The sequence below is a fragment of the Vipera ursinii genome (genome assembly GCF_947247035.1).
Source record: "Vipera ursinii genome assembly, chromosome: 5".
NCBI classification, from domain to species: domain Eukaryota; kingdom Metazoa; phylum Chordata; class Lepidosauria; order Squamata; family Viperidae; genus Vipera; species Vipera ursinii.
The window spans coordinates 79,976,551-80,002,467 of record NC_139518.1 but is presented as its reverse complement, the minus strand read 5'-3'; the positions used below and the strand labels follow the sequence as shown (position 1 = coordinate 80,002,467).

Genomic DNA, 25,917 nt, shown 5'->3' with positions numbered 1-25,917 from the left:
AAATTCAGAGGCCTGGCAACTGACCCGTATTTATGACAATTGCAGTGTCCGGGTGTGTGTGTGTGTGTGTCATGTGATCACCTTTTGTGACCTTCTGACCAACAAGGTCAATAGGGAAGCCAGATTCACTAAATAACCATGTTATTAACTTTACAACTGCAGTGATCCGCTTAGCCGCTGTGGAAAGAAAGATCGCAAAATGGAGGGAAATTCACTTAACAAATGTTTCACTTAGCAACAGAAACACTGGGCCAAATTGTGGTTGTGAGTCAAGGACCACCTATAAAACTACTGGAACTGTTCCCCTTCTAGGCAACGTTGGTGAGCAGCAGAAGAATGAAGGGCGCTGCTCTCTATCACTCTGAGGTCCTCTCCCAGCAATCAAATTATAACTGAAGAGACTTCTTCTAAGACACAGGGCTCGGCAACCTTGGCTCTTTTATGACTCGTGGACTTCAACTCCCAGAATTCCTGAGCCAGCAGGGCTCATCATGGAAACCTCTCCATTTCTCCTCAGCGTGGCTGACTCAGGAATTCTGGGAGTTGAAGTCCACGAGTCATAAAAGAGCCACGGTTGCGTACCTCTGTCTAAGAGGACCTCATCCTGCTTCCCAGCATGAAGGGGCAGTCTAATCATGCCTTATCTAAATCTTCCTGCCTGATTCTAGAAAAGACTGTTCAACCCCCAGCCATACTGAAGGACCAGTGAAGCTGTGCAAAATAGAGTAGAATAAAATAAGAGCTGGAAGGGACCTTGGAGGTGTTCTAGTCCAGCCCCCTGCTCAAGCAGGAGGACCTATACCAGGGGTAGCCAACCTTGTCTCTTTTATGACTCGTGGACTTCAACTCCCAGAATTCCTGAGCCAGCCATGCTGAGGAGAAATGGAGAGGTTTCCATGCTGAGCCATGCTGGCTCAGGAATTCTGGGAGTTGAAGTCCACGAGTCATAAAAAAGCCAAGGTTGCCTACCCGACCTATACCATCTCAGACAGGTGATCGTCCAGTCTCTTTTTTTAAAACTTCCAGCGATGGAGCGCCCAATTTCTGGGGGCAAGCTGTTCCACTGGTTGATTGTCCTCACTGTCAGCAAGTTTCTCCTTAATTCCAGATTGCATCTCTCTTGAGAGCCAACAAGGAATTTCAGATAATCCCACCATGCTGTCATTGTTCTGGCATCTATTTGGAAGAACCGAAGCCAAGCACTCTCTCAAACTCAACAAGGAACACAAGGCACGTCTTTCCCAAGCAATATCACAATGTTTGTTGGATCAGCATCGTTTCCAGACTGAACACCGATGGTCACAGGGAGAACAAGTGAGCTCACCTGAGTCGTGACATCATCATACAAATGGCACGAATGGCAACAGATAATAATAATAATAATTTAATTTCTATACAGCCCTTCTCCCGAAGGACTCAGGGCGGTGATGAAAACTGTACAACTCATCTCATTGATGTGATGCCATCGTAACCTATGTGACATCACCACAATTCTTCCAGATGCCAATGCACCACACTGCACTTGTGGAAATCAAACTATATGAAGTGACACTGTCCGGATGGGGGGGGGAGTACTTCACATTATGCCAAGTGCGCAAATAGACTTTATCGCTGTCTGCCCATTGATTGCTTAAAAACAAGCCATTATCACATAATAAGGCCTCAAAGATAAACAGTGGAACAGATGGTGCCTTTTTTCCCAGTACAATTTAAACAAATGGGGATTCTGAAATAGCTAGTAAAATTAACCTGTGGCCTGAAAACAGAAATCAGATGCCCAGTCAACAAAATATTTGAAGGACACTTAAAGGCAAATAATGATCAGGTGTTAATGAATTAATCCTGTATTATCTGCATGGGTGGCCATGACCTGAAGCCTGTTTTCTCCTCTTCGCACTTGCTCCCGTCTTGCCATCTTAAAATGCAAGAAAGCTGCAATTTGAACTATCCATTTTGCACTGTATCTAGATTTAATAGAATGTGTGGCTTTGCCAGGATCTCAGAAGTGAGAGTTTACAATCGTGTGATAAGAAAAGCAAGGAGAAAGGAAGGATGCTAAAATCAAAGGATGTCTCTGCCCGTGATATCAACTAATGACTTGAGGTACTCACAAACACCTAGTAAAAGCCACGTGTGATCATTCTGTCGTCATGCAAATGATGTAATTCATGACGTGAATGACATTATAGCACACGTGGCATTCTTTGCCTCTCGTATGAATATGCTGTAATGCTTCAACCTGACTACTAAATTCTATATTTATGATTAATGTAACTATTATTTAATTCTTATGTTAGACTTCTCCAGTCTGATTCTCTTCAGATATTTTGGACTGTGAATTCATCACTCCAAATTAGCAACGCATGGCTAGTTATACAAAAGCTCATAGAAGTTGCTGTCCAGATTGAGATAACCTTTTTATTTTGGGGGGGGGGCGGGAGAATCCATCATATATTCATAGTACTATCAAAAATTTCTTCTCCCAAGATTTCCAACCTACACTTATGCTTTTGATATATGACCCTTTAAGAATAGTAACAAAAGCATTTCTGTACACAGTTATTAAGGAGGATTGAATTGATTTTTCAAATTTGGCAATTTTAAGATGTGTGGACTTCAACCCTCCCAGAATTCCACAGCCAACCTCTGGGTGATAATTACAGTTACACCTCCCCACCTTGAAGTCCTCGTGATTCATAACAAAGCAAGATAAAACATAATGATTACTCTTCAGGCCCCAAAGCCAAGTGCTGGTTTGAAAGAGAAGCCTAAATTTTTAAAAAAAGCAGCTAGATTTCTCTTTTCACTGAACAGGATAAATAAGAGAGCGCCAGGCTGTTTCTTCAGTTTATAAAGCAGTAATGTTTGGAGACGGAACCAAATATTATATGGAAATAATGCTTAGCTAATTTAACGATCTTGCCAAATGCAAGCAAACTAGGGCCGTTGCAACAGCTGAGAGGTCAAAAGTCACAATTCAGCATCCTGAATTTTTCCAACCTGCTTTTTCTGTCTGAGGCTGACAATAAGGAAGAATAGGAGAGGGCACAGAAAATTTATTGAGCCAATTTCAGGCCAATTTAGAAGAGGGTACTGGTGTTAAATAGACGGCTCAGAGTATTTTGCTTCCTGTGGTCTGTGCTTCTTTTCTCACCTTATTTTTTTTCTTTTTTTTAAGAAAGGGGAAAAACCCAACCATCAAAAATTCAAATATCATCATCATCAAAAAGTTGGAAGGGACCTTGGAGGTCATCTAGTCCAACTCCCTACTCAGGCAGGAAACCCTATATCATTTCAGACAAATGGCTGTCCAATCTCAAAGACTTCCAGTGTTGGAGCATTCACAGCTTCTGGAGGCAGGTTGTTCCACTGGTTAATTGTTCTAACTGTCGGGAAATTTCTCCTTAGTTCTAGGTGGCTTCTCTCTTTAGTTAGTTTCCATCCGTTGCTTCTTGTCCTGCTTTCAGGTGCTTTGGAGAATAACTTGACTCCCTCTTCTTTGTGGCAGCCCCTGAGATATTGGAACACTGCTATCATGTCATCCCTCGTCCTTCTCTTCATTAAACTAGACATACTCAATTCCAGCAACCGTTCCTTATATGTTTTAGCCTCCAGTCCCCTAAATCATCTTTGTTGGTCTTCTCTGTACTCTTTCTAGAGTCTCAACATCTTTCTACATCGTGGTGACCAAAACTGGATGCAGTATTCCAAGTGTAGCCTTATCAAGGCATTGCAAAGTGGTATTAATACTTCACGTGATCTTGATTCTATCCCTCTGTTAACGCAGCCTAGCACTGTGTTGGCTTTCTTGGTAACTTCAGCACACTGCTGGCTCATATTTAAATGACTGTCCAATAGGACTCCGAGATCCTTCTCAGTTACTACTATTGAGCAAGGTACCTCCTATACTATACTTGTGCATTTGGTTTTTCTTGCCTAAATGTAGAACCTTGCTTTGTTCAACATTGAATTTCATTTTGTTAGATAGTACTGAGTGTTCAAGTCTGTCATGATCCTTCTGCATCTTAAGCCTGTCTTCTGGAGTGTTGGCTATTCCTGCCAGCTTGGTGTCGTCTGCAAATTTGATGAGTTCCCCATCTATCCCCTCACCCAAATCATTGATGAAGATGTTGAAGAGCACTGGGTCCAGGACACAGCCCTGGCGCACCCCAATACTTACTTCCCTCCATGGAGATGCAGTTCCATTAAGGACTACACGCCGTGTACGGCCAGTCAGCCAGCTATGAATCCATTTGGTGGTGATGCTGTGCAACCCACATTTTTCTATCTTGTCAAGTAGTACGTTGTGATCTACTTTATCAAATGCTTTACTGAAGTCCAAATAAATTATATCCACAGCATTTCTCTGGTCCACTAATTTTGTCAGTTGGTCTAAGAATGTGATAAGATTTGTCAGACATGATATGTTTTTGACAAACCCATGTTGGCTTTTGGTAATGATTTTGTTTGCCTCTAGGTGTTCGCTGATTCGTTGTCTGATTATCTTTTCAAGAATCTTCCCAGGTATTGAGGTCAGGCTGTTAGGTCTGTAATTTCCTGGATCCATTTTTTTCTTTTGTAGATGGGAACTGCATCTGCTCTTTTCCAGTCCTCCGTACTTCCCCAGTGCTCCAGGGTCTTTGAAAGATATAGTTCAGTGGTTCTGAGATTACATCTGCCAGTTCCTTGAGAACCATGGTGTGTAATCCATCTGGTCCTGGTGATTTGAACTAGTCTCAGCTGGACAGGTGCTCACTTACCATTTTCTTGCCTATCTTAACTTGTGTTTCTAATCTGTTTTGGATAGGTTGGGGCTGTTTTTTCCCTTTGTGTAAAGAGGATGCAAAAAATGAGTTAAATAGTTCTGCTTTCTCCCTGTTGCTTGTCACCTTCTTGCCACTTTCTCCCACTAATGGGCCAATCGTTTCCTTGACTTTTTTTCTTGTTTTTTACATGTTGAAAGAAGCATTTTTGACTTTTGTCGCAAGCCTTAGTTCATTTTGAGCCTTAGCTTTCCTCACTTCATCTTTGCAGGCACAGGCTATTTGCTAATATTCTGCCTTAGTTATGTGCCCCTCTTTCCACTTGTTATACTTGTCCTTTTTATCAGAGAGTTCTTTAAGCAGCCCTGCTGGTTTCTTTTGAGAGCTGTTATTTTTCTTCTTTGTTGGTATTGTGCTTGACTGGGCTTTTATTATCTCACTTTTCAAAATTTCCCAAGCTTCTTGAGTTGTTTTCCCCTTGAGAATTCTCTTCCATGGAATCCTTCCCAAGCTCTGTCTAAGTTTATTGAAAGTAGCTCTCTTGAAGTCTTGTTTGACTCTTGTGCTTGCGTAATGTTGAATTCCAACATTGCATGATCACTCCCCCCTAAGGTTCCTGTGGCTTCAATATCTTTTATCATTTCATCCCTGTTAGTGAGAATTAGGTCCAATATGACTAATCCCCTAGTTCCTTTCTCTACTTTTTGGGATATAAAGTTGTCTGCTAGGTTTGTCAGGAACCTATTTGATCTTCCACTTGGTGTAGAGTTTATCTCCCAATTGATGTCAGGGTAATTAAAGCCCCCCACTACTATTGTGATGTGCTTCCTACATATCTTAGTTAGCTGACTAGCAAAAAGTTCATCTATTCATCTGTTTGGTTGGGTGGCCTATAGTATACACCTATGGCAATGTCATTTTTCCCCCTTTTATATTATACATATTGCCATCCGATTACAGGATCATAAACACAATGTGCTTGAAAAGCAATACTGTATTCAGAGTGTACCAAAAGCTAGGCTGCCTGGAAAATGTATTATATAAATTATGTTAAATGTTCAAATTGGTTGCCATTTTCTTTTAAACGTTTCTTTATTTCCTAGACACATGAACATTCCTAAGTGCAGTGATATTTTCTCTGAAAAGATATGAAGTAATAAAATTAATAAAACCTATTGTAATTGGCCTATGGGGCCCGACTTTGGGAAACACCATGTATGCAATATATACTGAATGGCCACATCATAAGGGGATATCTAAATTTGAAAGATCTTACGAAGTTTGGAGCAGTTTCTATTTTTTCTATTTAATTTTTAGAAGACATACAGTACATACACACACACATACATACACTCATTTGCAACTATGCCCAATCCTTGATAGCTAGGAGAGCTATAGGAGAACGAAGTGTTTCTGTACCACCTAATTAGCCATCTCAATGGAGCACAAATCTGATCATGATAAACTATATTCTTGTTGAGACTTGCTCTAGCAATTTCTCTCTTGCCCAGACTCCAATTAAACTGTTCCTCTCTGGAATATATATCCAGAAATTATGGAGTCTTTTTATGTTCTACAGCAGGGGTCCTCAACCTTGGCAACTTTAAAACTTGTGGACTTCAACTCAAAGCTGGCTGAGGAATTCTAGGATTTGAAGTCCGCAAGTCTTAAAGTTGCCACAGTTGAGGACCCCTGTTCTACAGGTAGTTCTCAACTTACAACCTCAATTGGGACCAGAATTTCCGACCTAGGCAAGATGGTTTTTAAGTCAATTGCACTAATTTTATTACCTTTGTTATTGCAATTCTTAAGTGAATCACCGCATTTGTTAAGGCTTATGTGCAATCATTAAGTGAATATCCTTTCCATTGACTTTGCTTGTCAGAAGCTGGCTGGTTGAAAGTGAAAGTGAAAGATGAAAGTGGTGATCCCAGGATGCTGCAGCTATTGTAAATACATGCTCGTTACTAATTACCCAAATTGTAACAGTGACAACTAGTTGTAAGTCAATTTTTTCCAAGTGACACTGTAACTTCAAAAGGTCACTAAACAAATGATTGTAACTCATTTGTAAGGCCACCTATACCAGGGGTCTTGAAACTTGGCAACTTTAAGACTTGTGGACTTCAACTCCCAGAATTCCTCACCCAGCTGGCTGAGGAATTCTGGGAGTTGAAGTCCACAAGTCTTAAAGTTGCCAAGTTTCAAGACCCCTGACCTACACTTATGTTTTGGTAAATGGCATGCTCTATTGGTCTGGAGATTATTATTTTTTTACGGTGCTACTAATATTACGTAAGTTTTTCTTACAGCTTTATGTGGCTTTAGGATTACTATGACACAAGGGGGAATCATCAGATCTCACCATATTGGAAGGAACAATATTGGATTTGTTTTAAGAAACCATCTTCATTAGCAATTTTAATAGCACATCACAAGAGCGATAACCCTTACCTGAGCCATCAGGAATAGACCTTACAAAGGTAGGCAGCATCTTTACACTGGCTGTTGGGTTAAAATCCCTAGAGAGGCCATTCTTCATTTCAATCCTGAAGCGACCCATAATATCCAGCAAAGTTTCATCCGACAGCCGCATGGCATATAGATATTTATCAATCTATATCGGAGGCAGAGAGAAACACAGAAGATTCAGACCTTGTGTAATTTTGTTTCTGAACATAAAGGTGGCTTAATGTTTTGAAAAATGCTTAAGTATGGAATGCTCCAGCAAAAATGCTTAAGAGCAGGTAGCATTTATTACAAATCTCCCATCAATTAAACACTTATGTCCCACCCTAGGAAAATAAACACAACATACAAACAAGACCACCTCGCTTTTCAGTTCAAGAGCTCAAAATTATTCTGTTTGTAGATCTATCCCAGGGGTAGGCAACCTTGGCTCTTTTATGACTCGTAGACTTGGCTGACTCAGGAATTCTGGGAGTTGAAGTCCACGAGTCATAAAAGAGCCAAGGTTGCCTACCCCTGATCTATCCTAATGAGAGAGCAGGGGTGTCAAACTCGCCGCGTCATTGTGACGTCGTGACATATCGTGACTTTTTTCCCCTTGCCAGAGCTGGGATGGGTGGGGCTTCCACATGACACATCTGGCCCGTGGGCCAGCAGTTTGACACCCCTGTAATAGACGGATGACAACATAGACAGGTTCTCACCTTAACGCAAACAAAAGGAGGCATCTCTTTATTGGTTCTAAGCAGTTCACATTTCACTATCAACACCACCTTAAACTGAATCCAGAAAACAGGTAGGCAAAAAACACACATGACCACTGGTGTATCCCCAATCAGAAGACAAAATTGAACACAATGATCTATTTGAAATTTTTTTTTACAGCCATTTCAGAGTAAAGCCAGATGAGGGGTTCATACCAGTAACCATACCGGTGACCAGACTCAATTTTACCACCTTTTATACCAGGGGTCTTCAAACGTGGCCCTTTTATGACTTGTGGACTTCAACTCCCAGAATTCCTCAGCCTGCATGCCTGGCTGAGGAATTCTGGGAGTTGAAGTCCACAAGTCATAAAAGGGCCAGGTTTGAAGACCCCCTACTTTATACAGTAGTCATGAAACAAGTCACCACAGTTGTAAAGTGAATCAGATAGTTGTTAAGCAAGTCCATTCTTTCAAATGGACATTTTTTTTACTGGAAATCAGCAAAAAATACAGGAAACCAGCAAAAAAATACAATGTAATTGCAGAATGCTGCAATCCATCATAAATGTGAACTGGTAGCCAAAAACCTGTAATGAGATCATGGGGAGGGAGCATTTATAACTCCAAGAATAGGTTGGAAATGAATTTTTAAAGTCTGCCATAACTTTGAATGGTCGTAAATTGGGTCTAATTTTCCAGGTACCCACATCACCATCTCTTAATTGTTATTAATCTAACCTTTCCCATAACAAATATGTAAGGGACAGGTGTTTCCTGGGCAATGGACAAGTGTGAAAATATCTCCTACGCTCAATTGTAAAGGTATCCTGATTCATGGAGAGATCTGGAATTATAAATTACATGATGAGAAGTAGTTCCCCCTAAATGATTTATAGTTCATTCCTCACAAGCATTTTGGATTTCAACTCACATCAATCTCAAGTGGCAAGACAGATGACAAGCTTTGTCAGAGTACAGGATGACCCAAAATATCTGGAGGGAACCAAACAGCAATCCTACATACAGTAGATACTATTAAGCAGGGTACTAAAAAGGTAGCATTCTGTGTAGTCCAATTGCTAGAAATGAAGAAAGCCCCATGAATGCGATTTGCTATTAATACAGTAGTTCTCTAAAACACAGTAATTCTAGATTCCATTTTTACCTTGAAGAAGCATCTTAATGTTCAAGTCTTTCTTAAATTTTTTAAATAAATCTTAATGGTTTCTTCAGCTGACATTTATCGGCATTTTTAAAAATTTTCTTCTATCCATGATCATGATCCGGAGGAACAAAATTGGTCCTGATGTTGCACCTTCCAAAGAACACTGAATCCCTCTCCTTAACTGTTTGGCTAGACATACAGGTGAAACTTGAAAAATTAGAATATCGTGCAAAAGTTCATTTATTTCAGCAATGCAACTTAAAAGGGGAAACTAATATATGAGATAGACTCATTACATGCAAAGCAAGATGGTTCAAGCCGTGATTTGTCATAATTGTGATGATTATGGCTTACAGCTCATAAAAACCCCAAATCCAAATATGTACTGAGTACATATGCATGCTTATACTTTTCAGAGGTCCGATATTGTTCTATGTACACTCCTTGTTTTATTGATTGCATGTAATATTCTAATTTTCTGAGATTGTGGATTTGGGGTTTTCATGAGCTGTAAGCCATAATCATCACAATTATGACAAATCACGGCTTGAACTATCTTGCTTTGCATGTAATGAGTCTATCTCATATATTAGTTTCCCCTTTTAAGTTGCATTACTGAAATAAATGAACTTTTGCACGATATTCTAATTTTTCGAGTTTCACCTGTAGGTTAAAACCTACTAATCAGTTTTTCAAACAATAAAAATCCACATCTGAATGAAAAAAAACTTTATTCCCCTACCAACTTTCTACAAGCAGTATCATGTTTTAGACATTTGATGCCCTGCTGTTCAGTCTAACATCCCCACCCAACAATGTGTTTTTAAAAGGTCCCGTGTTTTTACTTAAGCATGAGCTTCGTAGTTCTTTCTCCCATGGATTCCAGATGCTTACGTAGTTTGCCATCAGACTATCAAATCAAATACAGACCCACTTAGTTTAAGCAGATCCTCTCCTCTAGCGCTTTCAGGCCCACGACACAGCAAACAGCAAATCAATAACAGCAGAACTACAATCAAGAGTTATGTAACTCCTTTGAAAATGAAAATGGGTTGAAAACGGAAACCTGGTGGAGACAAAATTGGGAACACGCTCAAGAGAGAAGCCCTTACCTTCAATATAGGGAAGAGATCTCTAAAATGTACTCCAGCAAGAAGGTAAGATACTGGTAGTCCTCAAGAGACTGACGCTGTAATGTGCGATAATTAATAATATTCAAAAACGGACGAGGAGCCTGAGTATCTATCCCAAATCTGGGCCATGCTACAAGAATTTGGAGGGAGCAATAGGGAAGCTCAACCAATTTGAAGTTTGCTTCCCTACAACCCTATTTCTATTAAGCTACTATAAATTCCCTTGGGGGGGGTTGGGGAACTCTGGAAGCTGAAGCCCACCCATCTGAAGGTGGCCACAGCTGAGAAACACTGGGCTACGTAGTTGCTTTGACAGCATTAGCAAGATGGTTTTCATTGCAATGCAGGCAGAGATCAAGATGCACTAACGGAACTGCATTTTAGCAGGATTACCTGCCATCAGCGAAAAGATTGTGCTATCATAGCACTGCACCCCAAATGCAGCACCTGGCATCCCTTCCCAGAAAGGACTAGAGGCCATCTGCTGGCGTAAAACACAGATATATTTATATTTATTAAATTTTTATACCGCCCTTCTCCCGAAGGACTCAGGGCGGTGTACAGGGCAATAAATATTAAAATACGAAATACAAAAGTTAAAAACATTAAATAATTATGCCCGGTATAATACATTAGTTAAAATCCATGTTAAAACCCCAAACCCATCAGACCAGGCCGGCTTGTTCAAATAAATAAGTTTTTAGATCGCGTCGGAAGGAGCGCAGGTCGGGGGGCCACCCAGAGCTCAACTAGACCCATGCCTTTAATAACAATGTCATTCACGACAGATCAATCTGAAGTAAATCTGTCCCAGATTGTGTTTTGGCAAGAGGACGCTAGGGATGGCACAGACCTCTAGCTATTTCAAGTTAAATTCAAGAGGCCCTACAGTTTCCTGAATTCCTAAGAAAAGAATTCTGTTCGTTGTTCACCACAAATATATAAGAGAAGAGAGATCTCTGTTGTAATTTATCTGGGACAGAACTGTAAGTATTATGCAACCTTTTGCACAACCAGCCCAGTTTTAATCTTGAGGAATGTAAAATTACAGAAGCATCAGTAGAAGCGTATTTTACATGGGCAGCAAGCTTGACATTTTGCAATTATCAGCATTAACTACACTTCGTCTTAGACCAGGGGTCTTCAAACATGGCCCTTTTACGACTTGTGGACTTCAACTTCCAGAATTCCTCAGCCAGCATGCCTGGCTGAGGAATTCTGGGAGCTGAAGTCCACAAGACATAAAAGGGCCACGTTTGAAGATCCCTGTCTTAGACCAAATTTATTCCAACTAACGTTACAGAGAGATAGAACTGAAGCTACAAACACTGGAATAGGCACAACTAAAACAAAATGTATTTTTCTTCTTTTTCTTCTTTCCGGGGGTTTATATATCCCTTAATGAAGACTTCTTAGGAATCTGAGAGCTTACTGTTCAATTAACAATTAGTTAACTGAATAAAAGAACTGCCTTGCTGTGGATTCTTTTTTTGCATGGTCCACACATCTGCTTTTCCTTTTTATTCCTTACGTTAAACTTTAAAGCCTATTTATGTAGGCTGATTGTAGCTTGTCTATTAATACATCGCCAAAGATTAAAATCCTGGAATCCAAGCGTGTACCCACTGATTTGTGTTGCAACAGTGGAATTAAATCGAAATGTAACCGTGCAATTAACTATCTTTGCTGCAGGAAAAATAACTCATGTATTTCCAATATACCCAGACACTAAGTGTTTGGAATGCCACTTTTTAGAATTTATTTTAGGGATCTATTTGGCTCACTACTTCATCCCCAAAACATCACCTAGCCTAATGTTTTATATTTGGTCTGAAACTGCTCTACCAAAGAGGACGCATTTTTCCCTTCTGCTCACAGAATTGTCCAATGATTCTTTTAATCCAGTTAGGAGGCACAAACTAATAAATAAGTGAGTGCTTGTTTTAAAATGAAGGCACCTTTGTAACTAAATCATGACAACTGAGAATGCACCCAAACTAGGGGAAAAAAACTTGACTTTTGTTTTTAATGAAATGGCATCTTTAACAATTCAGCCATGCTACTGAGATGGTATAGGGCAGGAGTCTTCAAACTTGGCCCTTTTATGACTTGTGGACTTCAACTCCCAGAATTTCTCAGCCAGCATCCCTGGCTGAGGAATTCTGGGAGTTGAAGTCCACAAGTCATAAAAGGGCCACCTTTGAAGACCCCTGGTATAGATTCCCTGCTTGAGCAGGGAATTGGCCTAGAAGACCTCCAACATCCCTTCCAACTCTTGTTATTCTCTTATTCCAAATTGTTGGACGTAGGACACCAGCTCAAGCAGGACAGAAAAAAAATCTGAGATGTCCTGGGAATCTGAATTTGAGAACCAGAAAGATTTTTGTTTGGTGTTCAATATGAGATTTCAGCAACTTTCAGAAATTTAAGTTGTCCTGAGCAAATTTTCAAGTGTGGATAAGAAACTTCAAACTTAAAAAAACTGAGAAGGAAAGGAGAGATAAGAGAGAAAAAAATATATCCAGGTTTGCAATACTATCAGCTGCTTCCAACGTTTTATGCAAACAATTACTTAAGATGGGAGAAAATCCCAAAGCTATAAACTGGATTGGAAAGTGTTGTTCTTTAAAAAAAACCAAGACTATGGCAAACTTTCTTCCGTACTGTTGCCAAGAAAACAAAAGACATGCCCATGATGGGACTGGGAATTGAGCTCAATCTAGAGTGTCTACATTTGCCACATAAATAGCCAACAGAATCATTGGGTACAGCTTTCCTGAAAAAGACATTTGTTCATTTGGAGTTTAAGTTAAGTAACTTGTTACTACACAGCTAACTAAAATTAGAGACGGCTGTATGGCTCAGGCGACCTTATTTTGCCATAGGAACCTTACTGGCCCTGCCTCCGGTACAGGTAACACCATAGGATAAGGCAGTGATTTGGCTATTTGTATTTCAGGCAAAAAGTGCTGGAAGTCTGTTGTGTTATCAGCTTACATATTGTGTTCTACCATGCCTGAATGCAGGGAGAAATGGAACACTAACTTGCATCAGATAGTTCAAGTCAAAATTAACCCATAGGATTTTTCTTGTGCATTGATGCATGAATTTCTAAATATAACCGGTTTGAAAAATCATTATTTGCTTTGCAAGGGCACATAGTTTTGCTCCAGCTTGGAAGGGTTTATTAGCACAATTAAAATTCAAATAATTGTCTAGATGGACCGGGGTCTACAGTCCTCAGAGAAGAATCCTGAAAATGTAAGATTCTTTGTACAGCAACTCTTAATTAAAGCAAGAGGATATTAGGATAATTTTATTTATTTGTATGCCACATTTGTTGCTGAAAAACCTGAAGAAGCACACAGTAGGATGAGTTCAAAATAGATTTTATCTTATATTATTTTTGGTGTCAAATATATAGGGTTAAACTTCAAAAATTAAGAACAGGCAAGATTTGACCTGAGGAAACACAGTCAGTATATACAAGATCAATGTAAGGAACAAAATCAGTATTCTTACCTCATGTAAGAAGAGTCCAAGAGCTTGGGGAAATATGAGACATCATTAAAACTGAAGTGGAAAAATATTCCACAAATTTCAAAAAAGAAAAGATGAAAGTCTTATAGAAGAAGCTATTTTGATAGCCAAAAAAAGATAGGAGATAAAAGCTTTGGGCAACAAGGAAGAATTTATGATGACTGAACCTTAAACTGGTTTCACTCAAGGCAAAAAACGTTATCAGCCAACTTGTTTAACAAACTCAGTTGAACAAGAATAAAAAAGAAAATGTGCTGGAGAAATAAAGAGTTCAGTCCTAGGAGAGAAGGCAATAACAAATTTAGAGAAAAGCATGAAGGAGAGGACATTTCTAGGGGGGAAAAAAGACCAGTGTAATTAAAGCAATGGTTTTCCCCTGATAATGATAAGCTGTGAAAAGAAGATATTTAAAAAGAACAAGAGGAGGACACACCAAACTGTGGCTCTGAAGAAGGGTATTGAAGTACCATGTGCTACAAGAATCTATCCTAGAACAAATCACGGTTGTCTGTTCCCTAGAGATGATGATTGGCAACTCATATAGTCACCATGTGATAAAAGCAGACGATGGACTGCAAAAAAAAAAATAGAACTTGGGCAAGGTGAAGTAACATAGAAGGGGAAGACAATCTATAATTAAATGGACTAAAGCTAAGGTCACAGTGTGTGTTACAGGTAATCAACTTGCAATCATTTGTTTAGTGGCAGTTCAAAATTACAACGGCACTGAAAAAGAGGCCTATGATTGATTTTCACGCCTATGACCACTGCAGCATTCCCATGGTCATGTGATCAAAAATTCAGCCATTTGGCAACTGGCATATTTTTATGACAGCTACGCAGTCCTGGTGTCATGTGATCACCAGATGTAACCTCCCCAGCAGATTTCCAACAAGCAAAGTCAACGCGGGATGCCAGAGTTGCTTAATTGACCACGATGCATTGAACAACTGCAGTGATTCACTTAATAAATTGTGGCGGAAAGGTCATAAAATGGGGCAAGACTCACTTAACAACTGCCTTTTGGGATTTGAGATTTTGGGTTCAATTATGGCTGTAAGTCGACAACTACCTATATCAGGGGTCTTCAAACTTGGCCCTTTTCTGACTTGTGGACTTCAACTCCCAGAATTCCTCAGCCAGGCACTCTGGCTGAGGTATTCTGGGACTTGAAGTCCACAAGTCAGAAAAGGGCCATGTTTGAACACCCCTGACCTATATCTTATTGCTCCATAGTTTGCCTCCACATACTTTGTTGCTTTGGGTATATGGTGAAATGGTCTTAATGCAGAATATCTTTATATGCTCTTCGTTTATTTTCTCATCTGAAGAAGCCATCTGGGGAATTTCAAAAATATGTGTGTGTGTGTGTGTGTGTGTGTGTGTAACATAAAACCAAGAACTTGCATTGGTGCAAACTTTATTTATTTACAGCATCCAACTGAACAGCATTTTCAAGTTGCACCTAACAATCAACATCCACATTCTGAAATATCAACTGGCCCTCCATATGCAGGGAAGTGATGGCACTTAAATCCATACAGAAACTGAAATCCCATTTGCAGGCTTAACAACTTTTCTAAATACAAGAACAGGGAAAAATTATGACTCTATCAATACGATCTACTGGCCCTAGATGGTGGTGTCAAGTTATAAGGCAATCTTGGGACAAACTGTAGGTTGTGCCTTAATCCAGTTCAGCTGCTGTGTGAAACATGAACACACCAAGTATTTGGAGAGTATCAAACCGTTGGGAGGTTCCAGCCCTTTCAATCTCCCCAGCGTGGACAGCAAGGAGTGTTAATACCACTTTACAATGCCTTGGTAAGGCCACATTTGGAATATTGCATCCAGTTTTGGTCACCAGGATGTAGAAAAGATGCTGAGACTCTAGAAAGAGCACACAGAAGAGCAACAAATATGTTCCGGGGACTGGAGGCTAAAACATATAAGGAACGGTTGCTGGAATTGGGTATGTGTAGTTTAATGAAGAGAAGGACAAGGGGTGACATGATAGCAATGTTCCAATATCCCACAAAGAAGAGGGAGTCAAGCTATTCTTTAAGTCAGGACAAGAAGCAATAGATGGAAACTAACCAGAGAGAAGCAACCTAAAACTAAGGAGAAACTTCCTGACAGTTAGAACAATTAACCAGTGGAACCACCTGCCTCCAAAAGCTGTGAATGCTCCAACACTGGAGTTTTTAAGAAGAGACTGGAACAGCCATTTGTCTGAAATAGCATAGGGTTGGATAAGACGACCTCCAGAGTCCCTTCCAATATTATTATTATTACTACTACTGTTATTATTATTATATCATCATCTTCTTCTTCAGCTGCCATCTGGAAAAGAAAACTGTATCCCAAAACCCTCAACCATACAAAAATAATTATTTATTTATCCCTAAATAAGACCCAGACATCTGATTCTGATGAGATTCCAACAAAAATGGAAGAATGCTACATCTACTTCAGCCAGATTGCCCAAACAGCTGAAACACTCAAGAAGATGGTAGTTTTACCAACTTCTACCATTTTCAGTCCCAATGTAAAAAAGGTAAAGGTTCCCCCACACATGCGTGCTAGTCGTTTCCGACTCTAGGGGCCGGTGCTCATCTCCGTTTCAAAGCCGAAGAGCCAGCGCTTGTCCGAGGACGTCTCCATGGTCATGTGGCCGGCATGACTAGACGCATTTGCACGGAAGGCTGTTACCTTCCCACCGTAGTCCCAATGACAAAGTGGAATTTACTACAGGCCAGCTACAACTTGTACACGCTCAATCTAGATCTTCTAAATGTTTTTAAGTCCTTATTTCACTTAGATTTATTTACAGACCTTTGGGGCTGAGGAATTGAAAACAAAGGCAATAGTTTTAAAGCAGCAGCTAACTATTTTGTTAACATTTACTTATTTGGCAGGAGCGCAGCATGCTAACAATTCTTCCATCTACAATGGAACTATGGCTAGCAGCTGTCAGACTTTAAACAAATATTAGTGCTCAAGAAATTGATTTGTGGGAAGACAGCCCTCCCCGCCCCACCAGAGAAGGAAATATCAAAAGGACAAAATATATTTCCTCAAAGGATCTTAAAGAGGCAGAAAAGCATGCCCAGTTTTTCTTAATAGCCCCAAGTCTCCCTCTCCCAAACAGAAACCAGCTCTATAGAAATGCAAATATAAATAATCCAGGAAGGTTGGAGCTCTCCAGCTAGCAGCTTAGGAAGACAAAGACACCTAAAATCTACATACTCCACCCAAACTCTAAGACAGGACATAATAGTATTAACCCACAGATGCCAAAGGGGCACACTCAGACTCAGGTCAAAATACATGACACAGGAAATACAAAGCCTCAAGCAGGAAACAACCTCAAAAGCCCCAGAAGGTATAAAAACCCACCACTCCCAGCAACATGTGGTCAGTTTTCCCATAGCCACTTTTCTGTCTGGCTCTGCTCTTCAATAAACTCCAATCTTCTTTCTAAAGCAGTCTCCATTTTGTTTATTCCCAGCATGGACTGGACCCTGATGAAGACTTTTCTTTTGACAGTACAATATATAATCCCAATTTCTCTCTCTTTTTCTCACTCATACACACACGCACTAAAGTTGCAAAGTTATCACAGTCATCTAATTAATATTGGTCATCTAAAGCTTCTCCATCTTCTAGAATAAGATATTAACTTTTCCAGCAAGGCAGCAAAACGTAAGAATTCTGAATATGCCCAGGACCTCTAATAACTAAGACCTGCTTCATATTTTATGAAGCATCAAGGTTCTTTTCGACATACTTTTTCGGAAGACAGATGATTTATTTTAACATTAATTTTAAAGTGTTGTTTTCAATTCAAATGCAGGGTATTAATTTACCTATTATTTTTAGTGCCAATACCAATTATTTTTCTTAGCGTTTAAGAGTAGATATGTTCATTCTCCTACAAAAAAAAATCCACCAATATTTTATCACTGCAGATGAAATCATAGTTTCTGCATATTCACAGTTGGCTTCACTGACTTTAAAGTATTGGCTTTGTTTTGTTTTTGCATATTTATGAGACAGAAGGAGCTGAAGCATGAAAAAGGTGATGCAGATATTTTTAATAAGGCAAAAAAGAAATGGAATCCAAAGGAATCTGCTAGTTTCTTTTCCAACTTTTCTTTTCTAACTAGCAAGTTTTACTATAAGGCATAAGGTCATAACCTTCGTCTGTCTGCTACCATAGATTCTCCTCCTACAAAGAAACCAGGAAGAAGATATTACTGTACAACGTACAAATACAGGCAGAACAGAGTAGCTCCCCACCCTGGCCATAAACTATTTCCTCTGTTACTGCCATTGCTGTGTATATTTCCCTTATTGCAAGAGCTACATGTTATATCATGTAGAAAAAAATCTTAGGAACTCCGAAGTGGGTTCTACCTCATATTAAAATCCGTTAAGAATGTGATTGACACAAAATACATTAAATATCCTCCGATGAAAGCCACTGATAATTAATAAAACTTGCTTTGAGCTCATAAACATATTTTTTTTGCAAGTCACAATATATAATACAGGCTTACTTCCTTTCTTTTAAGTAATCGGCAGCACTTTCTTCCAATACAGAACCTTGCTCACTCGTAAACCTTCCACTCCTAATAAAATAGCAGCATTTCTGCAACGCCTGCTTATTAACCTTCGCCTACAACACTGAGAAAATTGAAAATTAAAATAATTAACAAAGCTTGCCCCCCCACCCAAGCCTGCCAGTCCTAGAGGCAGGAAACGTTGTTGTTGTTGTTAGTTGCGAAGTCGTCTCCGACCCATCGCGACCCTATGGACAATGTTCCTCCAGGCCTTCCTGCCCTCTACCATCTTCTGGAGTCCATTTAAGCTCACGCCTACTGCTTCAGTGACTCCGTCCAGCCACCTCATCTTCTGTGGTCCTCTTCTTCTCTTGCCCTCAACCTCTTCTCCAGTGAGTCCTTAGGTGGCCAAAGTATTTGAGTTTCAGCTTCAGGATCTGGCCTTCTAAAGAGCAGTCAGGGTTGATCTCCTCTAGGACTGACCGGTTTGATCGCCTTGCAGTCCAAGGGACTCGGCAGGAGTCTTCTCTAGCACCATAGTTCAAAGGCCTCAATTCTTTGGCGCTCAGCCTTTCTTATGGTCCAACTTTCACAGCCATACATTGCAGCTGGTGCAAACGTTAGGACTAAGTTTTCCGAGACAACTTCAGGTAATCATGACAGCCGCAGAAGAGGTCTAATTTTACCCCTTTTGCTTTTTGCCTCAAACGATCTCCATCTGGAGTCACGTTACCCGCCTTTGGTCGCTTTATTCCGGGGGACCTTTTGCGGGAATCGCCCCTTTTTAATACCATCACGGAAGCCTTAAAAGGAGGGGGAGCAGAAATCGGGAGGCACGTGCCGTGCCACACTTCGGGGGGCGCCGCCGAGTTTCGCTCCCGCACTCGGCACCGGAGGAGACTTATCGTTAGGAGGCAACCTACCACCTGCCTCGGCGAATACCGGCAGGAAACCCACCCACCCCCTTCCCCATATACTGATTCTGCACCCAAGGAGGCAACCTTGGTGGAGCAGTGGGCTAATGCCTCCTTAAGTAAAACCAGCTGCCTGCAGTTAGTGAAGGTTCGAGTCCCACCAGGCTCAAGGTTGACTCAGCCTTCCATCCTTCCGAGGTAGGTAAAATGAGGACCCAGATTGTTTGTTGGGGGCAATTAAGCTGACTTTGTAATAATGCGGCTTGGGTGTGTGTGTGTGTGAAAGCCCTAATAAGCAGGCATATATATACATAGAATGGAATTGGGTATGTGTAGTTGAATGAAGAGAAGGGTGAGGGGTGACATGATAGCAGTGTTCCAATATCTCAGGGGCTGCCACAAAGAAGAGGAAGTCAAGCTATTCTCCAAAGCACTTGAAAGCAAGACAAGAAGCAACGGATGGAAACTAGTCAAGGAGAGAAGCAACCTAGAACTAAGGAGAAACTTCCTGACAGTTAGAACAATTAACCAGTGGAAAAACCTGCCTCCAGAAGCGGTGAATGCTCCAACACTGGAAGTTTTAAAGAAGAGACTGGACAGCCATTTTTCTGAAATGGTATAGCAACCTCGGCTCTTTTATGACTCATGGACTTCAACTCCCAGAATTCCTAAGCCAGCCAAGCTGGCTCAGGAATTCTGGGAGTTGAAGTCCATGAGTCATAAAAGAGCCGAGGTTGCCTACCCCTGGTATAGGGTTTCCTGCCTTAGCAGGGGGTTGGACTAGATGACCTCCAAGGTCCCTTCCAACTTATTATTATTATTATTATTATTATTATTATTATTATTATTATTATTATTATTATTATTATTATTATTGAAGGCTACTGCTAATAGATGACCTCCAAGGTCCCTTCCAACTACTTCTTCTTCTTCTTCTTCAGGTCCCTTCCTCCTCCTCCTCCTTCTTCTTCTTCTTCTTCTTCTTCTTCTTCTTCTTCTTCTTCTTCTTCTTCTTCTTCTTATTATTATTATTATTATTATTATTATTATTATTATTATTATTATTATTATTATTATTAAAGGCTACTGCTAAGCTTGTAAGCCGCCCCGAGTCTTCGGAGAAGGGCGGGATATCAATGGAATTAAAAGGAAAAAAAAGAAAAAACCTTAGGCCCTGAATCCTCAGTCCCCTCGTGGACGATCCCGCTCGACAAGTTCCGCCCTGAGCCGGGCCGGGAAGGGAGGGAACCATGACGGCGGCGTTACGCGTCGTCGTCGCCGCCGCCGCTCTTGACACCTAACATCCCCGTTTCAAGGACACCGCAGCGGGCCGGTTTCTTTCGGCTGCTCCCTCGCCGGCCGAGCCGACCCCACCCCCGGCAAGCGACGGAGCCCATTCCCCAGCCGTGCCAAGGTGCGCACCCAGCCTTCCCTTCCAAGCGGCGTTCCCGCGCCAGGCCGCGGGGCTTGCGACCCGGCCTGAACCCGCGCCTTACCTTTTTGACCTGGTCATCCTTTAATTCGGTGAAATAATAAGCCAGCAGCTGAGCAGCGATCATCTTGCAATCTGCAACTGGGGGTGGGTGGGGGATGATGGTGGTGGTGGTGGTCCCGGGCGGCTTGGCCGGACAACAGCCCCGAGAGAGAATGCAACCCCAAAAAGCTAGGATGGAGAAGGAGGCGCGCCGCTTCCCGGCTCTCTTGACCACCAGAAGGGGAGAGAAGAAAAAAAGAAGACCCCCCCGACGGTCCCGTCCTCAACCCCGCCGGGGAAAGATGAAAATAAAATAAAATAAAAACGATGCTCCTTTCTCTGCCTTTCCTCCACGCGAGAGTGACTAAGTCGAAAACCTGCCCCCTTCCTGCGCTGCCATTGGCTGAGCCGGGCGAGATTGGCCGGGCAGGGCTGGCAAAGAAACCTCGCCGGCTGGAGGACCACCGTCGCCTCCGCCTCCTCCTCCTCCTCCTCTCGGCAGGAAGGGGAGGAGGGCCCTCCGGCCATCCCCGAAAAGGGATCCCTTCCCGCACGTCCCCCACGTCCGCTAGCCTTCCCCGGGCATCCGGAGATCTTTTGCCTCGACCTCCCCAGGGAAGGGATTAAGCCGCCAGGCAGAGGCCGCTTCTCGGCTCTCTTGCGCCTTTATCGCTCCGGAAGAAGCCAGGCCCGCGCGTAAAAACGCTTCTCCTTGAAGTCGCCAGGGAAGGGGGGGGAGAGATGGTAAAACACACACACACACACACACACACACACGGGTAAAAACGCTTCTCCTTGAAGTCGCCAGGGAAGGGGGGGGGGAGAGATGGTAAAACACACACACACACACACACACACACGGGTAAAAACGCTTCTCCTTGAAGTCGCCAGGGAAGGGGGGGGAGAGATGGTAAAACACACACACACACACACACACACACGGGTAAAAACGCTTCTCCTTGAAGTCGCCAGGGAAGGGTGGGTGGGTGGGGAGATGGTAAAACACACATACACACACACACACACACACGGGTAAAAACGCTTCTTGAAGTCGCCAGGGAAGGGTGGGGGGTGGGAGATGGTAAACACACACACACACACACACACACCAGGCCTGCGCGTAAAAACGCTTCTTGAAGTCGCCAGGGAGGGGTGGGGGGGAAGATGGTAAAAACACACACACATACACACCAGGCCCGCGCGTAAAAACGCTTCTCCTTGAAGTCGCCAGGGAGGGGTGGGGGGGAAGATGGTAAAACACACAAACACACACACACACAGGTAAAAACGCTTCTCCTTGAAGTCGCCAGGGAAGGGTGGGGGGGGGAGATGGTAAAAACACAAACACACACATACACACACACACCAGGCCCACGCGTAAAAACGCCTCTCCTTGAAGTCGCCAGGGAAGGGTGGGGGGGAGATGGTAAAAACACACACACACACCACACACGCCGGGTTTCTGGATCGTTGCACCGACCCGGTGGATCCAAAAATAAATAAATGCGGGATGCGTTTGGGAAGAGGGGAAAAAACGTGCCAAAACGGACCCTCCCGACCCTGGGGAAGGATCTGAGGTGACCTCTTGCTTTGGGTCAGGATCCTTGGCGCGCGTTTTTGGATCCCAAGCCAGGGGGACAAGCGAAGAGTGGTTGGGAAATCGCTGTGCGAGACCCGGAGTAGAAATCTTCAATAAAAATCTAAAATGTTGCCCACAGATAATAAGCTGCCTCTGTAAAAGATGCGGACCTATCCGCTCCCTTATTCCAGTTGCATCCCACGTTTGGAGGCGTGCATGCACCAGATTTCTACCCACAACTGCTTTGAAAAATCAAGATATAAATCTGCTGTGTCATAGCAGCAATGCTGATTTGTGTATTTCTAGGAGTCTGGTAGCATCTTTTCCGGCTAACGGTTTATTAAAAGGTAGGATCTTTCCTAAGTCACAACTAGTAAGACTTAACATCTCTCCCCTTGCTGTTTCTCTAGAGAGGATTTCTTAGCCCTGAGCTAAACAAAACGAGTTGTAATGTTGCATTTGTTTTCTCATTCCAACTTAAGATGCACCATTGACTTTCCCGAGTGTTGCAACTTATTTTTTCCCAGTTCGATTTGGTTTTGAAAACCAAGAAAAGCATGTGTTCTACATCCTTAGGGCTTCTGAAGAACTGCATTTTTGCTCTAATCGTCCCCACTGGGTGGGGAAAACCACAATTTGCTGTCTCCAACAAATGAGCATGGATCAGTGTGTACCAAAGTCCCTCCGTTCCTGCCACAGAGGATCACTGCTCTCTGTTTTGCTTTAGCGTTACTGTACAGGATTTGAACAACAATTTTTAAAAGACGCTGATGACACCTAAGAATTTAGTGGGATGAGCGTGCGCTACAGATGAATTTTCTGATCTTTTCTCTTTGCAACAGCATTTAGGATTGAGTTGGCGGAAATTACATTAATCATGAGCTTTCTGTTTCTGAATTCTGTTGTTACTGTATAAAATTCAATTCATCTATGGAGATACATTCAAGAGCAGCACACCTTATTTCTCAGGCAACAGCCAGTATTGCCCAACACAAGTGTTTTCTTTAATGATGTAGTTAATGTTTAATAGCTGCTGGACCACATTCCTTTGCTCCTTCCTCTCTTAAGAGGACCAACAACGTAATTGCCATTCAGGTTTTAAAGAGCAAAGAGAAGAAAGCCTAATCATGAGAAAGAGAATGGTACCATTTCAGATTGCCAATAGGAGCTCAAATGACAAAAAACATTCCCCCATATGAATAAAGAGATACCCTCCCCTTCCGAGACTAGTGGCCTCTTAAGATGTTTCCTAGATCAGGGCTTTTCAACCTTTTCACCCATTGTACCACTTTTAGGATATGGCAACATCCGAGTACCACCAGTTGCCTAGCTCCAGCCATCTCTCACTTAGGCTTGTGCGGTGCTGCCACCAGTTCAGCTCATTCCCCTCCCCCGCTACCACTTTTCTAGGATGGTCTCGTACCACCTGCCAGGTGCCAATGTACCACAGGTGGTACCCGTACCACTGGTTGAAGAGCCCTGTCCTAGATATTTGAGACAAACCAGGCACAAGGGTAACTTCTGTGGGAAGTCAGCCCCTCCCCCCAGAGAAGGAAATATTAAAAGGGGAGAATATTATATTTCCTCAAAGGATCTTAAAGAGGTAGAAAAGCATGCCCAGTTTTTCTTAATAGCCCCAAGTCTCCCTCCCCCAAGCAGAAACCAACTGTAGAAATGCAGATGTAATAATCCATTCAGGAAGGTTGGAGCCCTCCAGCTAGAAGTTTAGGAAGACAAAGACACCTAAAATCTACATACCCTGCCCAAACTCTTAAGACAGGACATAACAGGATTAACCCGTAGATGCCAAAGGGGCACACTCAAGACTCGAGTCAAAGTACATGACACAGGAAATACAAAGCCTCAAACAGGAACAGGATGTTCTGTACCAGCCTGCTACCGGCCCTGCAGAAAAAGCAGGGACAACCCCTTTACAAACGGCAAGAGGCTGGAATAAAGCCTGCCAAATTTATTCACATAAAACAGAGCAAGACAAGACACCAACCATAAAACACGAGCTAAGAAGCAGGAACAATCCAAGGGGTTGCCTTCAGCAAACCAGCCCTCCCACACATTCCCCTTAAATACAGTTCACGGCGTGGCCTCTCTGTGCCTCCTTCCGAGGTGCCCCATTGCCTTCCTCTGTTTACTCCTGACTGCCTCCTGCATCGGGCGTCCTTGAACAGGGCCAGCTGTGGGTCATCTTCATCCACGCTGTCAGGCTCACACAGCTGGGTCTGCATCGTGACCAGATGAGAGGGGCCTGGCTGGGGGCTCTCATCAAGCTGTCCAATCCCCTCAGCAAGCTCTTCAACACCCCCCTCCTCCTCCTCTGAGTCGTCCGACCCAACTGCCGACCCCACAGGCTGACCCTGAATCACAACACTGGAAACAACTCCAAACAAAAGCCCAAGATGGTATAAAAACCCACTCCCTTCTACATGTGTGCTCTCTTTTCTTCCAGAACCATTTTTCTGTCTGGCTCTCCTCTTCAATAAACTGCAATCTCCTTTCTAAAGCAGTCACCATGTTGTTTATTCCCTGCTTGGATTGAACCCTGATGAAGACTTTTCCTTCTACACTTCAGAAGAGGCCATGTGATGGGAGAGCTAATACTAGAGATCTCTGCACTATCGCTTGGTTTTAACTGCAAATGTAGGGAAATCGTGAGGGGGGGAGAGAAAAGAAATGAACTTGCATTTTTTCCCCCCATTTTGAATCCTCACCCAAAATTTGTCCTGCATGTTGTTCTAGTATTTATTTATTTAAACATTTATACGGCTGCTTGTCTTAAACTAAACCTGATGGCTCACGTTTTCAAATATTTATATCAATGATGAAATAAAAACATTTAAAAAGATTATCTGCTAAAACTCATATATGTAACCTTGAGCTAGGTGAAACATGTATCATTGGGCAATCATTTTTGACCATGGTGGCTTAAATGGACTAACACATAATACACCCAAAATCTGAAACCTGGTGACTCCTGTAGAATGAAAATTTGGCAAATTTTATGAAAGGTTTTATAACATAAAAATTACCATCAAGCATTATGATATAATAAAGGTAAAGGTTCACCCACACATGTGTGCTAGTTGTTTCCAACTAGGGGCCGGTGCTCATCTCCGTTTCAAAGCCGAAGAGCCAGCGCTTGTCCGAGGACGTCTCCATGGTCATGTGGCCGGCATGACTAGACGCCAAAGGCGCACGGAACGCTGTTACCTTCCCACCGTAGTGGTCCCTATTTTTCTACTTGCATTTTTACGTGCTTTCGAACTGCTAGGTTGGCAGAAGCTGGGACGAGTAACAGGCGCTCACTCTGTTACGCGGCACTCGGGATTCAACCCGCCAAACTGCGGACCTTCTGATCGACAAGCTCAGTGTCCTAACTCATAAAACATTTTTTGTGCTGGATGCTTGACTGTGCTATCCAGTTCAACATAGACTATTTTCACAGCAGTTACATCTCTGAATATATCCTCCATTTCTTCAGTGACGGCAGTATATTAGATGCTGTGTCATTGAAGGCATGGAGGAATCTGGTAAGGAAATCTCTCTGAAAGGATGACCCGGTGGGTTACAGGTTGTCAAGTTGTATTTAAATT

The 25,917-nt window shown here is 42.2% G+C and overlaps 1 protein-coding gene across 3 annotated transcripts in view; it reads right to left on the bottom strand.

Moving 5' to 3' along the window:
- Positions 1 to 25,917, bottom strand: part of HK1 (hexokinase 1) — a 73,649-nt gene that overhangs the window by 37,925 nt on the left and 9,807 nt on the right. For 2 of the 3 annotated variants that reach the window (XM_083364772.1, XM_083364773.1), the window contains exon 4: positions 7,218 to 7,380. In XM_083364772.1, the coding sequence (XP_083220898.1) occupies positions 7,218 to 7,359 (142 nt within the window). In that variant the 5' untranslated portion in view covers positions 7,360 to 7,380. Of the gene's footprint in view, positions 1 to 7,217; positions 7,381 to 20,752; positions 21,196 to 25,917 lie in introns of those variants that run through there. The other variant, XM_083364771.1, reaches the window with a different exon arrangement.